The sequence below is a fragment of the Pteropus medius genome, unplaced genomic scaffold (genome assembly GCF_902729225.1).
Source record: "Pteropus medius unplaced genomic scaffold, Ma_sr-lr_union100, whole genome shotgun sequence".
In the NCBI taxonomy this organism is placed as follows: domain Eukaryota; kingdom Metazoa; phylum Chordata; class Mammalia; order Chiroptera; family Pteropodidae; genus Pteropus; species Pteropus medius.
Genome location: NW_024349803.1, coordinates 23,698,465 through 23,717,952, shown reverse-complemented (window position 1 = coordinate 23,717,952; position 19,488 = coordinate 23,698,465). Strand labels below are relative to the sequence as shown.

Sequence of the window (19,488 nt, the reverse complement as noted above, 5' to 3'; positions counted from 1 at the left end):
TATTCTCTATGCAGATTGAGGTGTTTCGGAGGTCTGGTTTCGTCATGTATAAAACACTAACATAGCATTATATGCATGTTTTCTCATATTAGAGTTTTATCTGCAAGAGTCAGGAAGCAGCGTGGAACGTTCTGAGATCACATCCTTTGGGGCACACGTAAAAGCCAGTCCCCTCCCTGCAGACGTGCTAGACTTGAGGGTAGAGACTGCCGTGCCCCTGGCGCTGAGCTTTAGTCCCTGTGACCACGTGACAACCCGGCAGCCATCTCGGCGCCTTATGTCAGTGGCAGTGGAGCTATTAGTCGGCGTGCTGAACGAGGCGGCGGCACAGGCCGAGAGCCGAGAGCCGACAGCGTGCTCGCGTTCCTTTTATGTACGCTCCTTACACAGAGATGCAGCACGATACTCGGCCGATGTTTTCAGTCTAGGCAGTCAAAACCACTGCATGTTTGGTAAAAGACAAAATACTGATAAACTGAGATACAAGAAATTTAACAGGCCGTTTTAGCCTCGTGTTTTACCCGATCAGTTGAACTTTTCCCACTGAATTATGGAAAGCAGGGAAGGGTTAGCAAAATGAGAGTTAAAGTCGAACGTATCAGCAAAGAGGCAGGTGGCACATCGGTCTGTCTAGAACTTTACTCAAAAATTACTTCTTATACCTAAATTATCTGCTTCTGAGTGGATATTTTACATTATTTAAACAAAGAACATGTTTGATTTGGTTTTGCTCTTAAAGTTTACTTACACGTTCTCTTCAGTTTACACCAACAGGAGAGCCTAAGGACAGTCACTTCTAGCCCGTGTGAGGGGAACGTTTTAGCATCTGTGCCCCACGGTAGTTTAGGTTCAGAATGAACTGGAGCAGAACCACCACTGTTACATACAGTTCAAACACACGCCGAGCAAACACACAAAACTCTTTGTTTTTTAAAAACTAACAAACACGAAGACAATGAAAACTTTATTCTGGGGCTCGCATTGCATATTTTAACTCTTTTAATATTTTCAAAATTTACAAACCAGTATCTCAGGGGAACTAAGTTGAAAGGAGCAAAGCCCTTTTAAATCGCGTACACCGCCTTGCCTCTCTCAGAAGGGGCACTCGTGCCGGGCGCCCCGGCTCGCGGAATTTCTGCCGCTTGGCGCTCTGGCGCGGACGTGCGCCCCGGAGGTCACGGCCAGTGGCTAGCCTGGCGTTACGGGAATTCCAAACACTTCTGAAACAGTCCCCTGTCTTTCAGAGACGTCTTGACGGCCTGATCCCTGGGGTGGTGGCAACAAGCTACAGTCCATCTTCCCGACCACCAAGTGTCGGCTGCTTTCTGTCCTCCACAGTGCATTTCAGCTTAGACCTTCAAATTCCGTTTGGCTAAGAAGCTGCAACCTTCCATGGAATGTTGCTTTTTACGTAGGTGTGCATCAGAAGCAGTAATTTCCAAAGCAGATCTGATTTTAGAATACCAACTTGCTACATAAGTTTACCCCCAACCGTATGTGTTTACAGGCAGAGTACTACTTTGTCTGGGCTTATCTCATCTTCGGTGTCTGGGATCGTGGGCAACAGAGCAGATCGCGTCAAACCCCAAAATTTTTGAGGTGACATATCTTTCTTGGTGGCTGTAAATTTCCATCCAATATGGCTTGCACAGATCTTGCACTGGGCAACAGTCCAGGCAAACCTACAAAATGAAGGGAAAGTATCAGCTAAGGAATCACATTTCTGTGCCTCAAGCTTATAACGTAACCTGTTAGGAAGACAGATCTACGGCCAAATCCTAAGGCTCGAGAACAAATACTCTGAGCTACACGGTTCCTTGAAACACAGTCCATAAAAAGATTTTTTAATTTGTATGTTTCCCACTTAACTATGCAAGGATGTGGAGATTGGATAATGAAGAGAGTTGCAACATGGAACTGGAAGAGAGAGCTGTGACGCCCCGGACCACCAGGAAGACAGGGCTGGCCTGAACAGCGTGTTGAATAAGAGTGGACAATCCAGCCAACGTGGTGCTAGGCCCAGAGCGGCGAGCGGACTCGCTAATCCCTGCCGTCTGCCGCTTTCCAAGAAAAACGGGACTGACCCAGGATTTGGAACGCGAGACAGGTAACGGCTCTGGACGACAGTCTGGCTGGGGACGCAACGCGAAGAAGGCGGAGCTGGACAGCGCTCTCACGGGTCACAGAGCGCGCTCCCCACACGGCCTTCCTGGGTCGCGACCCCACGACTCCCCGCGAGCTGACAGGAAACGCAGTGCGTGTGCCTTAACTGGACGCTCACCTTCTTTCTCCCTAACTTTACATTCAACAAGACGATGCAGAAACAGCTGTCTCCAGCCGTTCGTGAAATGAAGGCCACGTGAATGGCGTTGTTCATTTCACTGTCTGGTTCTGATTAGAATTCTAACTGCTTGTCTGCTCAGGAACCTATGTGTTTCTGCAAAATCAGGGAAAAACCAAAAAACACCAAAGTCACCAGCGGCACATTACCCGGGAAACCAGCTGTGCTCTGTGGAAGGCCGGCCTATCAGGTTCAAGTTGGAGGCCTTATACACGGTCAGTGTCTCGTGCACGTAGCCATGAGGATTCACGTAAGCCGCCATCGGCCCACATAAGGACAGACTACAACAGAATCAGCACAGAGAATGAGTCAAAATGGGGAAAAAGCCTCAAACATGTTTAAAAAGCTGACCAAGAGATGCATTACGGAGCTACTGTTTTTAACCCTTCAGTCAGTTTTAGATGCCGTCAACCTCGGCAGGTTAGCAAGGGGCTTGTCGGTCCAGATGGCTCCCAAGCTGGCCGACAGGAGGGCGCCCTTGGGAGGAAGGGCCAGAAGCCCCGGCCGGCCCTCCCCTGCGCCAGCAGCCTCCTCACTTCCACGGTCTGTAACCACGACCTCGTCACGAAACACCCTCAAACACCGCTGCGTTACCGCACCAGGCCACACGCAGCAGCATGTCCTGCTCTGTCCCAGGCCCTCTGTGGTGGAACCCACGTTTGCCTGAAACGCGAGGCTGGAGGCGGGCCTGGGCGGACCCCAGTCCCCAGGCAGGTGTGCTGGGGTTTTCGGCAAGTGGGGGGCAGGGCCGCCCCATTTTCCCTGTCGTTGCTGTCAGCGCCCCATCAGGAGGACGTCTCACCTGACCATGAACTAACTCCCCACATTGTAACTAAGGCAGGACGCTTCTGTGAAGGCCGCCGAGAAAACGCACCCGGAATTTTACAAAAAACACAGTGGAGCTCTCACCTGAATATTTCATTTTTGGTGGTTATTTCTGTTTCTTGGCACTGTTTACAGCAGAGAGACGTGCACTAGAAGAGGGAAGGGGTTAGTGGGGCGCCACGGTCACGTGATGCACTGAGCCCCCCGAAGCCACCTTTACCTCCCCGACACTCAAAACTGGAGCCTCAAAGGCAGAGCAAGAAAACACGACCCGAGGCCTGTCACGCTCACGCGCACGACACGCGACCCTCTGGGACAGAGAAGGCGGCTGACACGCAGCCGTCCCAGGGATGATGCTGAGCAGAGAAAGGGGTTCACAGCTGAACAGCGCAGAGCAGTTCAAGCTCGTCTGTGACCCCAGGTGACATGCGTACTGTCCTTGTCCTCTCCTGGTTTTCCAGCGGCAGGTCTACGTGGTGGCCCCGGGGTGGCCCGTCGCCCCGACAGTGCAGCCCTGCTCTAGGCTGCCACAAACCTGCCGCCTCCTCACCTTGTTCATGATGTCCAGTTCACAGCGGAGCCGCTGGATGGCGCTGCCGATTTTAAGGAGCTGAATTCTTAACGCGTCGTCAATAGGGAGACAGGCAGCTACTCGGTAAGAAAAATCTGCAAGACATGGGTTTTTCAAGTTCAAAACTGACGAAGCAGGTACCGGTCAGATAACTGATGAGTCAACAGTGCCCTGTTGCAGTCCTGACACGGTTCCCCAAGACACAGTTCCCGCAGTGACAGACACTGCTAAATGCACCAGCCATCAAGTGTAGGCTCTCTGGAGGTTTAAATGCAAGTTCTTTTCCTATACTTGTTTTTATAAATGTCTTCTTTTAAATTAAACAAAAGCTTCACACAAATTACTTCCTAAGAGACTAGAAACATAGCTAAGTGGCACGTAAATAACGGATACAGAGGTCACATGCAAATAAGGTAAGTTGGGGTCACCTTCAGGCACCTTTAACGAACAGAAAGGAGTCTGCATCTGCCTAAAACTGGAGTGTTCGCAGCACTTAAGAAGTTGGTTATGATTTAATTAAAAAATACTTTAAAAAGAAAACTGCTCAAAACAAAGGAAATGTGTGCTTTTCAGAACTAATAAAGATATTAGTTTAAAAAAAAAAAACCTAAAATTCTTGGTCTCATTAAACGGAAAACATCATTTCTTTCTGTGTGACGTCACAGGCCACAGGAAGGAAACTGACTTCATACCTATTGGATTTGCAGGAAGAGAATCATCTTTTAGATTTTCATCCCATTCACGCAGCTGTTTCTTGATTCTATTCATTAAAGTTTCCTAGTTTAAAATAAAAGTACCCATGATAAGGTTGAGACCGTTTACAGTTTACTGTCAGCTCTTCAACATCAGCAGCAGTGTAGGTCACCACGTGCAGTAAAATCTGCGCTAACGTCTGAACGTGTCCGTTTTATGCCTTGCGGGCACCCTCCCCGGTTCTCAGCCACCTGGAGTGGCCTCTCCGCCCCCTTCCAGGAGCCTGGTCCATGGTGGCCCCTGTAACCGCACTCGCCCTGCCCGCTGCACAGCTCACTCGTCACCTGCACACTGTGAGAACGCACGCAGACGACACTGCACCACGCATGTGCAGTGGCTGGAAAGCTGCGGGGCAGGGTGAGCCGTGGTCCCCATCGGCACGGTGCTGGCGGGAGTGCTCGGAGCCCTCTGAGTTTGCCCCGGGGGCAGGCGACTCACAGAGGGAGACGCGTGACGTGTGCTGTGTGCCGAGTGCGGCAGCTAGCACCGCCCCGTTTTACAGACATTTAAGCAATGGGCCCTGAACCACAGCCGGCGCCGGGGAGCTGTCTGAGGACCCGGGTTCTCTGCACTATCGTTCCAGCAGGCCGCTGCTCGGGGAGTTCTGCATGAGGGGGCCACGCTTAGTGTTCAAATGAGCAGAAACGCTCGTGGCCACGTCAGTGCACTACCCTGCCTAGGGGTCAGGAGATAACACGTTAACAGACTCATTCAGAAAAAAATCAAACACTGTTAAAGGGTTCTGGAACTTTCCAAGTGTCACTAACACTTGACCCAACAAAAGTTGAAATGCTTCACGAGCCTTAAAATATCTCAACATCTCATCCTGAAGTTAAAAGGCTTAGAAACTGGGAAAACAAAATCTTGTACATTAAAGGCAAAGTCTACCTGCAGTCTGATCCCTGCCTGTTCTCCTTAAATGTAACGGATGGCGTTGGTCTTGGGTGGGAAATACCACTGAGTGTGAATGCCTTTGTTTTGTTCTAATGGTCCGTAATCCTGCCCACGTGCCCAAGAAACAAAAAGTTCAAGGTGAGTTACTTACAGCGTCATATAATGAATACAGCCAGCGAGGCCATGAAGTCAAATTTGCACAATGAAACTTTCTCTGAAAACAGAAAAAAAAGTCACTAGTAAAGTGATCTCACACAATGAAGATTCTTATGGTGGAAAGAGCCACATAAGAGAAATCATTTTGGTCCAGGAAAACACTTTTAATTTCAAAAAGATAAAAACTTTTGTAGATAATCCCATAAAAGAGGATTATTAAGTTTGACAATCATGTTTTTATATCCTTCAAATGTATATTGCAACTAGAGTTTTGATTCTTTTAAAAATGTTCAGATATTAAAATTTCAGTACTGAGGACAACCTAGCAAAAACAAGATGAGCCTGAAGCACGACTATCTATGTACTTTTACTGACCACGTTATCTGCCTTTCTACTAATAAGTACTTGTCCAGCATCTACAGTGAAAACCTCAAAATATAACCCGACTGTCTTTGTGTAAAAGCTTTAAATGGCTCTTCACTGAATCGCCGTGAAGGCCAATAAGTGAGCCAGTTCCAGAAATAAAATGATCATCTATACCTGACACTTCACGATCTGGTCCCCATTTCATAAAGCTCAGGGACGGGGGAAAACCATGACGTATGTCTTCCTGTCGTATATCAGGATCAGAATGGAAGCATGCCCACACACAAAAATGTGAATTGTACTTAAAATTCCTGTAGAATTCCAGTATTTGATGGAAAGACTCAATACTTATGGTGTCCTCAAAATATACGTTCAGTGCAGTACCAATGAGAAAAGAATTTAGAAGCATACTTTAAAGTTCATCTGGAAAAATAAAAGTGTAAAAACAAGAACGTTGGAGAGAAATATTACACACGACACAAAAATATGACGCATCCGCAGCAGTTCTGTTAAGAGCGAACAGAACAGTCCCACAATGAGGTGCTGAGATGCGACGGACTGTCCGGTGAGGTGGGACACTGGGGACGGGGTTCACTCTGAAAGCAGCAGCAAGACCTTGAAAACGAGCCTGCCCCCTGTGGAGACCGGCCGCGCCCTTACGCCTCAGAACTGTGGCTTCAGCTTTGCCTCCCGACAACGCAGAATGTTCAAAACACACGCGACTCCACTGAAATGGTTTTCTGAAGTGCAGTGGCAGTAACTGGAAGAGCTGTGACGCATGGTGACAGAGGGGGCCGCTGCAGGAGGAGATCCTATCACGATCAGCAGCGTAAACGATGCCACCCGCCCAGGTACCTCAGTGGCCACCAGTCTGTTCCTCCCTTCACCAGACTCCTGCTTGCTCGCCGGGACTGGCACGGAACGACAGCCTCCGCCCGCTCTGGGGGCTCGCGAGCTAGTGACGCAGGTGCCCGCGCTGTGAGGACGTCCCCGACCACACATAGCCCGTGACTTCAAGACGCTGCTTGTTTTCAGTATAAACACAGACAACAAACGTCGCCTTGACACCGCTGCTGGTACTCTGGAACGAGGCGTGAACGACTGTCAGCTTCACAGGGAAAAGCGAATGAGCAGTAAGAATCAAACCACTTTGAAAAAAGAGCCGTGAGGGGTTGCGGGCCACGCGTTTGCTGACACGTGGACCGTCAGCAGTGGAAACAGCATCGTGCTGACACCAGCAGAGGACGGGCCGGGGGCGGCTCCGGGGAAAGGAGAGTCGGCGTCGCACCGAGAGGCCCCACGTGGGTCCGCGCTTAAAGGTTCTGATTCCACTTAGAGACAACGAGGTCGAAAGTAAAATGATTACATTTTTAAATTTTTTAAAAAAAATTCTTTCGCACAGAGAAGTCATTTCTAGGTTCTAGAATATGGAAGTATTAAAAAAAATTCAACTACATTAAAAAAAAAATGCTCCTGTGTGACAACACACCAAAAACAAAGTCAAAGATGGCAAACTAGGGAAATGTCCGGAGCCCATTCACCAGAGACAGACACTTCCGGCCGACGGAGGAGTGTCAGTCCCTTCAGGCACCCAGCGTCACGCCTCAGTCACAGAGACGTGCGGCCTCCAGCACGATACTGTACTTCACTTGTCACATCGTCTGCAAAGCCCTGGTGACACGGCCAGAGCACGAGCAGGAACAGCCCGCTCAGGCAGGGACTCTGGACGTGTCAGGGTGACTAACGCGGTGGCCTGTCGTCCAGCCAACCCGCTTCTCAAACTGCAGCTGACGCCACCTGTATGCAGGTGCCACCCCTGGGGACCAGCTCTGAACCACAGGGTGTCACACGAGCGAACATGGCAGCTTCCCAAAGACGGACACCCGCTCCCAAGCCTGAGACGGAAGGGCCACCCCCACCAGCCGAGAGCGGGGTTCGGTCCACGGCAGCCCGTGACCTCACATGAGGAAGCGGACAGGCCAACCTGCTCCCCTTGGAGGCCGCCCTGGGACGTGCGCTCGGGCCCTCCCGGCCCCGGTGCTAAGCCGGAGCCAGCACGGGAACAGTGGAAGGCTGAGCTCCGAAGGTGGCGCTGGCACGCTTCCCCACCGCGTCCTTCCTGCCCGCCACACTCGGCTCTGGCTGCCAGGCTGCAGGTGGGCAGAGGCGCCCCCGCCGTGTGGGCACCGCCCCAGGAGAGCCACCGGGGGAGGGACTGCGCGGGCATCAGCTTCAAAGGCGGGACCACAGAACGAGGCGGGCCTACCGGCCTCGCTCCGTGATCACCGGGGACTTCGCCAAGGACACTCCTGTCAGAACGAGGCTGCCGGGAGCCTCCCAGGATGCTCCGTTCTCAGTGCACACGCTGAGAGAAACGTGGGGTTCGAGGTTAACTGACCACGTCCCAGGAGCAGCCCACTGCGGGGCCCTCTGGCTCTCAGTGCCTTTGCTGCTGCAAAGGCAGGGGGCCAGCGACTGGCTTGAGTGCGCTCAGGGTCACCCGAGCCTCCTGTGACCCTGACCACGCCGGCCCCTTCAGACACGAGCCCCCGGGATGCACGGCTTCCGGTTGCGGGCTGTACAGGTCACATGAACCGACCACAGAGAGGAGTGGATGGAGCCCCAGACCTGTGCAGACTCAAGCGCTGCTGGGTCACCTGGCGCCAGGATCAGTCATAGTCCAGCTACAGGGGCGGTGAGGCCAGTGCCACCTGCCACCCCACCCGCCTGCCCTAGACTGACGGGCTCTACGTGGTCTCCCCAAAGTAGGGCGGTCTGTAGATCTCCTGGGGTCCAGAATAGATCGGCTGCCAATCCCTCGTGGCCTAGTGACCTAGATGCACATTTCAGAGCCCAGCAAACTCTACTCGGAGTTTAACCCAGAGAACCCTTTAACCAGTGTGCAAGGCACAGGGGCCGGAGCAGCGTGCACCCCGAGAGTGCTCGTTCTCTCGTCCTCAGCCCCTTCCGTCCCGTCCCTGGCACCTGAGAACACAAAGACCGTGGGCGAGTGTTCCAGAATGCAGGAACACTGGGCGCTGAGACGAGGGTGAGGTTGGAGGGGCTGGGCCCCGACAAGCGCCGCCGGCCTGGGCTCCCCACACCATCTGTCCTCGCCACGCAGGGCCCGTGAGAACCCCGTTGCCAAGGCCTGACCGGTGGACAGGAGCAGGCTGAGCTGCCCCAAGCAGACTCTTACCCTGGACCCCAAGGCTGTGATCAGACGGCCAGGTCCGGCCAGGACGACTTTAGAGCAGCACAGTCACGGTCGCCCTGCGCTTAGAAGTTTGCAAAGCGGTCATGTCGATTTCTGCATGCTTCGCCACGTTTGACACCCCGCCGCGGTTTGGAGGGACTATTAGAAAAGTCGAAATGCTCACCGCCCCCCCAAAACGTCCAGCGACTGAAACCCACGACCGTCGGAATACGGCAGTGCAGCAGCGTCTCGCGAAGTCTGTCAGCGCACTGCCCCAGGGCCTCCGAGTGCCTCCCAGGGCCTCCCAGTGCCCGGCACGACTCGGCACTGAACCACGATGAAGCCCCAAACCCCTCCCGGAAGCCCAGGTTCCCGTATGGACTCACAGTCACACTTCCGAACCTCCCACTGTCCTGTTAAAATCAACGAGGGGGGCTGGACACTCAGGGTCTGGCTCGGGCCCGAGGATGTCTCGCACGGCTACACGACGGCTGCCCATGAACTTCAGGCTGTGCCTGTCAGGCCCGTTAGGATCTTAGTTTTGGGGCTGCTTGAATCTTCAGGCAGTCGCCTTGTAACTTTCTCACTAGGCTCTTCTCGGACACGCTAGTCGAAGCACACACCATGCCGTGTCACCGGCTGTCAGCTGGAACACGGAGTACCAAGTCCCAAGAACAGGGAGCGGGAGTCCCCAGGTCCTGCCTGGGGCTGGGTGAGCGCGGCCTCAGACCATCGGGCCTCCTCCGGGAGGGTCCCCGTGAGTCACGCCCACGGCGCAGCCTCCCTGCTCTGCCTCCCCCAGCCCTGCCTTGGGGGCGGGGGGGGCATTTTCCCACGTTAGACGAATCTCAGCTGGCCAACTTATTCCACGTTTAAAAACTAGCAAACTCTTCCTTTAGGCAGAGATCACAGGTGTCAACATTTCATGCATCTCACATGTGAGCAAAGACAGGCTTGTCCGCCTTTTCCCACGAGAGCGACCTGGCCGAAGGGGTGCGTGAGGATCGTGCCCGACAAAGTGCCTGCCCCAGCGCCCGGGCCCCCCGTCTGCGCCGTGGCCGTGCTGGGTGAGCCGGCGAGCAGCCCCTGTCACAGGAGCCGCGGGGAGGCGGGCGCGCTCAGGTGCTGCCCCAAACCCGCCTTTAAGGTCATGTGTTTATGACTCGGGGGCCAAACACCTGATGCGATTCGAGTTCAGGGAGAGAATCGTGTGGAATTAAGAACCGCACGCCGTCCATGAGTCCGCAGCTGGCAGGCGTAACGGCGAGGACACCTCCTGCTTCGGCGAGCCGCTTCCACACTAACAGAAGCTGCCGCTGTGGCCGAGACGGGGGCCACAGGTGTCGGGGGAGGTCCCCGCGAGCTGTCTGTGTCCTTAGAAAGAGCCCCCCGTGAAGCGTTAGTGTCTCACCTTCTGGTACTTCTGCCACCACCGGTGAGAGCACTGGTCCTCCCGGGAGACGGGCTTGGAGGGGAAGAGCTGGCGCCGGCTGAGGGACTCCAGCTGCACGGCGGACATGGTGGGCGGCAGCACGCACTCGGGGAGGATCTGCACCTTGGCCTGCTGGATTCTGAAACAGCCGGGCAGGGCGTTCGCTTTCGAGATAAACTAACAAACTACTAAGTTTCTAAGCATGAGGCTAATTTTACACACTACAATTTTCAACGTTTTCTTTTTTAAACATATTCTGCAAATGCTGATGTTAAGATCCACGAAATTTTCAACACCACCGTATTTCATCAATCATACCAAAGTTAAAATCAAACATAACCTAAGGGGCAGATTTCCAATCTCACTGTGGAATGGAATGGGAGATGTTTTACATTTCAGATAAATACACAGTCTATAAATGAAAATTTAAAAAAGTCAGCATATAACCACATACTACCGCGCATCCTGACATTTCTCAATCTCTTGGACTCTCTCGGCTCCTCGCCCCTCCCTTCCCCCCGCCTCAACACGCCTGACGCTTACACCTCCCATTCTCAACAACCCCCTGACCGCAGGTGGAGGAAGACAGAGGAAGAGAAAAATCAAGAACCCATTCACGTGAGCAAGGTAAAATACAATTAATTGCACGTAGCCTTACCTTCTACGTGACATCTCATTCTCAAACACTTAACCTGAACATGCAAAGAATCAAAATACATGTTATCTTTTACTTAAAAATTATTTACACTCTCGTGATAAGTCAGTCTCCAGAATGCTACTTGAGGATGTCACGGCCGCAGACATCTTTGCGTGGACTGGCGCCAAGGAGAGGGTGGCACCTGTGAGCTGTCTTCTCAGGGAGGGGGGCGCGTACCCCCCGGTGGACGGCCCTGAGACGTGGGTGTCAGTACGCCACGTGCTGGGACGAAGCACTGTCAGCCTGACGGAGTCGATGGCATGTTAAAAGTCACTGCTTCGTTATTTATTTAAAAATTCTAAAGTGGTCTTTCAACATTAACCACTGTCTTGACCAACAAAAATAGGTGAAATTTTGATATTTATAAAAATAACTGTCTGGAAATACCTCGGTTTAATTTAATGGTCACAGAAGACTCACTCCACTAACTCCATGTCTCTCCTGCAAGCTCAGGCTGATGTCCGCATGACTTTGGAAAACGCTTAAAAAATGCCAGCATTCGAGCTGCGTTCAGATGTTCTAAAAACACACCAAATCTCGGCGTTCTTCACCTGACTCATGAACACAAACATGTGGTGATCGTATTTTTAAAGCAAAAGTGTCTGCAGCTTTCTACAGACATCCAGAAACGGATCCTCCTTTAAGGCAATCAGGAATTATGAACGGTTGTCCCTGACAACGGTGGGCAGTGACAGAAGTTCCAGAACGCAGCGCTGCTGGGGGGCTGGCCCCGATCACGCCGCAGCCTGCGGTGCTGCCTGGCGATCTGTGAGCGCACGCGGGGCCCGGGGCAGACAGCGGGCCCTCCCGGCCGCTGAGCTTTCTTCTTAACGTACACCAGTTCTGTTTCCTTCCAACCCGTTCATGGCAACCGTATGTGATTGCTGTTACATTCATTTCCATAGACATAAAAAGCAATAAAATGAAATTGCTTCAATAAATATCAGATTGAGCCATAAAAAACGCTTTCAGATGTGGTTCGGACAGTTCTAGGGAATTAGTCTACGAATCTGGAAGGATTCTGCCCTGAGACGCCTTCTGTGAAGCGGTGCTGCAGGCAGACACGACAGGCAGATGAGGCACAGCAAAGGTGGCCCACGCAGGACAGGCGGCCAGGACAGCCAGCCGCTGGCTCTGCCCAGTGAAGTGGCCGACGTGCACGCCCGGTGCGCGTGTGGACCCTGGTACGGCTTCCAGCTGTAAGCAAGTGCCTGACGGTGTCGGTCGCAATTATGACAGGTCGGAGAACTTTCAACTCTGGGCCGGGCACAGACAGCCTCCTCCTTCCACGGGGGTTCTGAAGAGTCACAGTGACTCAGCGGCACAATCCATTTCTAAAATTAACTTTTCAAATACTTCCACGTGCACAGAAGACGCCGTAAAAAGGTCGGAAGGTGGCAGGGGACTTTTTACGCGTGCAGGGTCGTTTGTGTGAAGGATAGGCGACTGGCATCGAGCTAGTGGCTGGCCCTCCCAGTGAGTGCCCGGGGCACTCAGCACGGTGGTTTGCAAGGGGGGGCCTCGAACGGTGCGCCCCGACTCACCAGTGGATGACGTCAGGCTAGACACTCGGCCTCCCCATTCAGACAGGAGAGGGCGGCACTAGCGACTCGGGGGGTTCCCGCGTCCCACCAGCTCTGGTGACGTGGCTGCAGGACCAGGGGGCAGGAAGCAGAGGAGCCTCACCCCACGGAGGCTCTTCCATGAGGCGGCCTCCTGGGGGTCTGCGCAGGGCGGGGACGTGGCCTTTCCGAGCCCGGCCCAGCCCCCCAGCTTTGACGCCCGTGCTGCTAGTCTGAAGACATCCCTGGACGGTGTGCAGAGCTACAGGCTACCGGCACCTTGTGTTCAACATGGCTGTCCAGGGTTGCAAGCCACCAGCACCAAGACAGACTCAGATGCGCTTCTCCCCACGTCGGTTCCCGTTCCAGGTTCTGGAACTCGGTACTCACAAGGAACAAGTATTTCCTAAGCCTGAGGACAGCAAGCGCTTTAAATGTGGCCCCGCTGGTCTACCCCACAGCCATGAACAGCGGCTACCGCCTCCCGTGCGGGGCCTGGGGGGATACCCTTCCTCCATCCAGGCGACGATCGAGGTCCGAAACGCAGAGCACAAAGTCGTCTCGGCCTCGTCCCCGCGCGGCTCGCCCACTGAGGCGCAGACATGCACCCTGGGACAGCGAGGGTCCCGCCCTGTGCTGTGTCCAGAGGCATTGGGAGGGTGAGGCTGGCAGTCTGGGCGCTGGCCACAGCCCCCAAGGGCTGCCCAGCCCTTCCACGTCTTCATTTTTATGATATTTATGAACGCCCACTATAACAAAAGTTCCCGCCCTCGTGCAGCGCACATTCTTTTTTAAATCTTAAAAAAATCCTCGGAATCGCCATGTGTTCAAAAGACGTGACCAGAGCGACCAGGAGGCTGGACGAGTCGTCCGACCCTGGCTGTGGCCGCGGGACCCGAGAGCCTGCCTCTGCCTGCGACTTCACAGGGGGCATTGTGTGCCGGGGGCAGGGCCGCTCCCTTGGGAGATGAATGCGGTATCAGGACAAACAGGTTTTTTTTCTTGTCTTTTTAAGAGAATAAAGTAAGGTGCACTGGATTTTTAAAAATGAGTTTAGTATTCCTTAAACTTATGACAAACCTCTGACTATGGGATCCGAGCTAAAGCAACCACCAAAATAGCACAGAGAATTTCTGTATTTTATAAGGTACAGAGCCCACAGTGTCTACTGATCACTTATGGTACGTCACGCGTTTACGGGTGCTAAATTCACACTGGACGTGGGCACCAGATGCACAAGGTCTCCACAGCTCGGGCAGCAGCGGTACCCAGCGAGGCCGGACACCACAGCCGTCCTGGTGAAGAGCCCATGAGCCTCTGGCCTCCCCACACTTTTTTACTCTGAAAGGTCTTCAATCCCAAACAAGCCACACCCTGGTGACACTGCACTCTGGGTTTAAATCACTGTTCTTGAACCTGGGGGGACATCAGAATTGCCCAGAAACCACGAAAAAAGATGCTGCAGCCTCGTCCCAGGCTAATCACTTCCCAGGGACGGGAGGCGAGGCTGGAGCTCAGGCTTCTTTAGTTTTAAAAACCTGCCAGGTGCCGGGGATGCAGAGCAAACCTGAAAACCACTCGGCTAAATCTCCAAAGCGGGAGGACGACTAGCGAAAAGTCACGAGGCCGCAAGGTCAGCAGAAGCAAAGAGACTGAGGGCCCCGTCCGCGCTGAGACGCTCGCGCGGCTGAGGTGACGGTGCCCCTTACCCGTCCGACTGCGTCCTGAGCTCCAGGACCTTGAACCGCTGCCTGCCCACCGCCTTCACCTTCACGATCTCGCTGCCGAAGTCCTGCTCCTCCCGGTAGGCGTAGATCTCCGCCGTCGTCCCGAACTGGGCTTCCCTTTCCTGGACGTTGCTTTAAAAGGAACCGGTTTCGAACATTTAATGTTTACATATGCCCAGGTGACAAAAGCAGCACGTGTGGGAAAACAATTTGTAGTCACCAACCTTTACTGCAAAGTTATTATGATCTGTTTATTTTAGTATCAGGTGGGGGATTTACATCTCTAAGGAGCCGTCATAAAGCACAATGAGCACTTTTAAAGAAAGAATGGATTCTAGTCACTGAAAGTGACCTAGGGCTGACGGAAATGTCTCCCGAAGCAAACACCCTCCCTTCAGCAGAGGCAGCCGGCCCTGCCCTGGGCGGACACTTCCTGTTGGCTTCCTGCCTCGGAGTGGGGACTCCACCGGCCGCCTGCCTGTCTCCCAGCGCCTGCCTGCCCGTGCTCTGCAAGGGGATGCTGACAGGGGACAGCAGCCTCTCCTCACTTTAAAGTGCGGAAGCCCTCCTCTTTAAATACGGTTCTCGAAAACGAGTCTCTAGAAGAGTTTCATGAAATATCAACGATTCAACACGGTCCCTACCAGAAAGTCCAACTGCGCGGGAGGCAGACGGCTGGTCTGGGTGGTAGCCGACAGGGGTGGCGGAAGCCCCCGCCCCACGGCCAAGGCCGCCCGCCCGCCCGCCCCAGACCGCACCTGTACGCGAGGACGGCGAAAGTCCGGTCCTTCTGGATCAGGCCGCGCACCATGCTGACCTCCTGGGGGCTGAAGAGCCGCAGCGGCAGGGTCTGCCCGGGGATCAGGACCACCACCACCTGCGGCAGCACGGGGATCAGCTGGCAGCTGTCGTCGTCATGCAGCGTCCTGCCGTGGAACTCCTCCATGTCGGCGCCCAGGTACTGTCGGCGAGCACACGGCCGCGTCGGCTCACGGGCCCGGGGGGCACCGACGCCTGTCTGCATGCAGCCCCCGTGTCCGCGTCCCGCGTGCAGGTCTAACCTGGACCCCGAGCGTGTTGCGAAGACTCTCGCACGTATAGATTCAAGAGTGTTTTTTAGTTCAAAGTATTTTAGATTGACTAAGAAAGAGCCGTAAGTCCAAATGTTACACGGGACAAGGATGTTCGTATGATAAATGACCCCCAATCACCTAACACGGAACAGGAGAGACTTCAGCAGCGACACGACTACGCCAGGAAGGGCGACGATGCCTCAAAGAACCGCACCAGGATTTAGTACGCAACGCCTTAAAAATCGCGGTCCGGCACGTGCAGTTGGCAAGGGGCCCAGGTCCTCGCCCGGTTTCTGGCACGAGGCGACATACAGTGCGTGCTAAGATCGGTCACTGGAGTTTAGGGACTCTACCTACAGTTGCCTGTACCTAGCCCGTGGAGCTGCGGCCACATTACTCACCGTGTGTGACGTGGGCAGGCTGGTGTCGAAGTTTATGACGTTTGGTTTTTGGGCTTCTTTGCTATCCTGGTCTTCGACTTCCATTTCGATGGCATCTTCTTCCTCACTCTCTGCTGCAAAGCAGAGCGTCGTAAGGGGGGACCGTGCGCGGCAATGTCGGCTGGGCCCCCCCCGTGCTCGCCTCTGCCCACCTCACCCGGTCAACGTAAGAGTCAGAGAAGCTGCAGGTGCAGGACGCAGCGTCCCTGAGTGCCCGCGTGGCCTGGTACGTGTGCTCGTCCTTGGCTCCCTGCTGGCCACCCCACTCCACGCTTTACCTGGACATGTCCCTTCTATGCTCCAGCTTCCCACCCGGGGCCCCGCGTGATACCGAGCTGACTCCTTGGCCTTGTCCCCAGTGGGCCTCGCGGCTCTGAGAACCGGGCAGGTGTCCTGCTCTCTCCCCTAGTCAGGGTTTGCTGGTTTTCTCAAGATTTGACCGTGACTGTGCGTCTTGGGGAGGGTGACCAGGGGCGGAGGGCCACCTGCAGGAGGTCAGGGGTGCACACTTCACCGTGACCGTCACTGCTGAAGCCGGCGGGGCCCAGGCTGCAGCCGTGTCTGTCAGGCTGCCCACTGCAGCGGCTGTTCCCCCAACCCCCTACACCGCACCCTCTGGAAGGGGCCCACGGGGCACAGCCCCACGGGGGGCCGAGGGCGAGGAACCACGCCACCTCCCCGAGGGGCACCGACAGGCAGACTCTAAACTCTTCCATGCGAGGGGCCGCCCCTCCCTGTAGCTCATTCTGACACCTCGGACAGCTCCTGCTGCCCGTTAAACCTCGTTTCCTCATCTGAAAAGTGACAACATGAGGGATACTAAGGTCCTTTCGAACGCAACTTTAAAACATTCCTACAGAGGACAGAAAGGAAGGGAGGGAGAGAGGAGGAAGGGGGAAGGAGAGGGGAGAAGGAAGGAAGGAGAGAGGGAGGGAGGGAGGGAGGAAGGAAAGAAGGAAAGGGAGGGCCGTTAATGTAAAGTGAAAAAGAACCATTACAACCTGGCAGAAAGAGTTCCGCAGCAGTGACGTCACTTCCCTGGCTGTCACTACACCACTTAAAAACGAAATGCTTGTAATTTGTCATAGAAATTTTGCTTTGGAATCGTACTTTAAGAGAAATGTCTTGGAAAGCTGCCTGCGACTGTCTAAATTATGGAAGCTAAGCCGATCTACTCTAAAAACCCGATGTCACTAACCACGGCATGAGAGTCGGAAAGGCACCCCACACAGGAGCCACTCTGCTGCGTGGTGGCCTGTCCCCCTCCTACCCGCTGAGGGGAATTCCTCCCCAGGCCAGCAGTTCTCGGCGTGGCGCTTTCGCCTCTCGGGACATCAGGAAATGTCTGGAGGTGTTGCTGGCTGTCACGAGTAGGGGGGTCCTGCGGGCACATGGCGAGTGGAGGCCGGGGTGCTACGCCTGCCCCAGCACAGTCCCCCACAGCAAAGACACCTCTGGCCCAGACGTCCAAGCGCCGAGGCTAAGAATCCCTGGCCTGGAGAAACCACATACTTACCGAGTCTCACTTTTGACCTAGTATTTCATGTATTTTTAAATGCCCCAAATAATCCTCTAACTACATAAAATCTCATCACAAAAGAGTCGTCTCTCTTGTGCTTACCGTGGCGTGAACCCAACTACCTCCAGCTCGGTCCCTGACGGGAAAATGCAAATGTCTTTCAACGTGGCAACTGCCCTGGCCTTTCTATCAAATCTTATGAATTCCTAGATCCGAAGCTTTTCAAAGAAAACAACGTAATTACTTCAACTTATTCACTGCTCAGCAGTCTAACACTTCATTTAAATACGTTTTTTTCCCTAAGAACACAGACGTTTTCACCAAGAGATAAAGAAAAGTCTGAAGTGATGAGAACCATCTTCCAAGTCCTCGAGTTCACAGTCCGCCGTGTGGCTGGGCCTGGCAGGTAGGAGAGCGGCTTCGCCTCCACGCCGGCCGCCTGGACCCCTGCCCTTCACGATGCACTCCGCCTGCTCCGACGCCCGGTGCCTCAGTGATCTCCTTCTGCACAGCAGCCTTTCTGGCAAATACGGCGGAAACGCACTTCTCTACGTGGCTGTTTACCTGTCGTTTGCTTTAGCGAAGGCACGCTGCACCTTAAATCTGGTATCTCCTCAGCACTCAGAAGGTTTACTCTTGGAAACAACTCACTCCACACGGGTGTACGGACCAGCCAATGTTTCCTTACAAATGACACTCGTATGTCATTCGTAAAAGCATCATCATTGCCTCTACAATCTCTCTGGGCCCTGTCGCTCCTGAGTTTTTCGGACAAACCCACTCTTGACCGTTGGGAACTAAGGGAGTGAAGTCCCACACTCCCGTCCCGCAGGAGCACCACGCGGAGGACAACAGCAGCCCTCCCGCTCCATAGCGGGGACAGAGTGGGATGGATGTCACGAGAGTAAACAGCTCAGGTCGCAGACGCAGGCGACGCTCCTACCTTCCCACCCGTTCGCGTGGCCAGGCTCCAGGAGCCAGCACTGGCTGTGACCCCCATGACCTGCGCACACTGGGGCCTCCCGCACGGCGCACACGCACAAGGTCTCGGCCTCCAATCCGCGCCACTCGGGGACAGTGACCTCCCCCCCGCCCAAGCCTAGCTTTCCTTAGACGACCGCCTGAAGCCCACGGTCATTTCTTGGCATCTCAGAGAAAAGCTCCCCAACCCCACTGGCAAGAGCCGCAAGCTCCTCGCCCTGACCCAGGGGCCGGCGTCCGGACGTCCCCACCCCGCCCCACCGCGCTCTCCGGCCGGAGGCCCCGCGTCCTGTAAAGCTCCCGGGCGGCGGCCGGTGCGCCACGCCCGTCACCTGCGCAGCGGGCAGTGGGCGCGCGGCCCGGCCCCGTCCCTCGGGGCTCGGCCGTGCTGACACGCGGCTCGGGCTGCGGGCCGGCTCCGCGACCGCGACCGCGCGACCTTGGCGAGGCGCCGCGCCCGTCGGGTGGGGACGGCGACGCGGCCTGCGGCGCGGCGGGTGCGGGATGCGCGCCCGCTGTCACGCTCCCGGAGGGACGAGGCGCGGGGACCGCAACGGCTGCCGGGCGGCCCGGCGCCCCGGTGTCGGCCGCCGGGTCCACGTCCGGCGCGCGGCGGCGGCGAAGACGGGGTCCCTCCCCGCGCCCCGTGCACGGGCGCCCCGGCGGCGAGACGGGCGCGGCGGCTCGGGCTCGGCCGGGCCTGGCGGGCGGCCCCGCGGCCTCGGCGCCCCGCGGCCCCCCGGCCCCACCCCCGCTGCCCGTCCCGGTCCCCCCGCGCCGCTCGCGGCCCGCGCGGCCCCCATCCGCCGCCGGGGCGGTTACCGGGCAGCAGCGGCAGGTGGTTGCCCATGTCGTGCGCGGCGTCCTGCGGGTCCCCCTCGCCCGCCATGTCTGTTTACCCGCAGAGGATGCCGGGCCGGGGCGGGGCCGCCGCCGCCCGCGCCCCCGCGGGCCC

General features: G+C 55.3%; 2 protein-coding genes across 4 annotated transcripts in view; one reads left to right on the top strand and one right to left on the bottom strand.

Annotated features, from left to right (window-relative positions):
- The window catches only part of TRNT1 (tRNA nucleotidyl transferase 1), a 19,082-nt gene extending 16,432 nt beyond the window's left edge, over positions 1–2,650 (top strand). Inside the window, exon 9 of the transcript XR_005647572.1 lies at positions 1,878–2,650. The gene's annotated coding sequence lies outside the window, so the exon portion shown is untranslated. The remainder of the gene's footprint in view (positions 1–1,877) is intronic.
- On the bottom strand, positions 935–19,488 carry CRBN (cereblon). 3 transcript variants are annotated; one of them, XM_039837964.1, is made up of 11 exons: positions 19,356–19,488; positions 15,995–16,107; positions 15,279–15,481; positions 14,503–14,652; positions 10,514–10,673; positions 5,536–5,598; positions 4,430–4,514; positions 3,717–3,832; positions 3,251–3,315; positions 2,491–2,622; positions 935–1,682 (listed from the first exon to the last, which is right to left on the bottom strand). In XM_039837964.1, exons 1-11 carry the CDS (start codon positions 19,420–19,422, stop codon positions 1,502–1,504), a joined length of 1,335 nt encoding a protein of 444 aa, XP_039693898.1. In that variant the 5' UTR covers positions 19,423–19,488; the 3' UTR covers positions 935–1,501. The 3 variants fall into 3 exon arrangements, with proteins under 3 accessions (XP_039693898.1, XP_039693899.1, XP_039693897.1); XM_039837965.1 differs by having other exon boundaries at positions 15,995–16,104; positions 19,356–19,454; XM_039837963.1 differs by lacking the exon at positions 19,356–19,488 and adding an exon at positions 17,035–17,955.

Bases quoted from the DNA above. Each gene is read 5' to 3' on its own strand.
- CRBN (XM_039837963.1), bottom strand. From the start codon at position 17,119: ATGACAAATTACAAGCATTTCGTTTTTAAGTGGTGTAGTGACAGCCAG. The intron at 14,653-15,278 runs GTGCGGTCTGGG...TTCCTTTTAAAG, and splicing joins TTCGCCGTCCTCGCGTACAG to CAACGTCCAGGAAAGGGAAG. The intron at 2,623-3,250 runs GTGAGAGCTCCA...ATTCTGTTGTAG, and splicing joins ACCAAAAATGAAATATTCAG to TCTGTCCTTATGTGGGCCGA.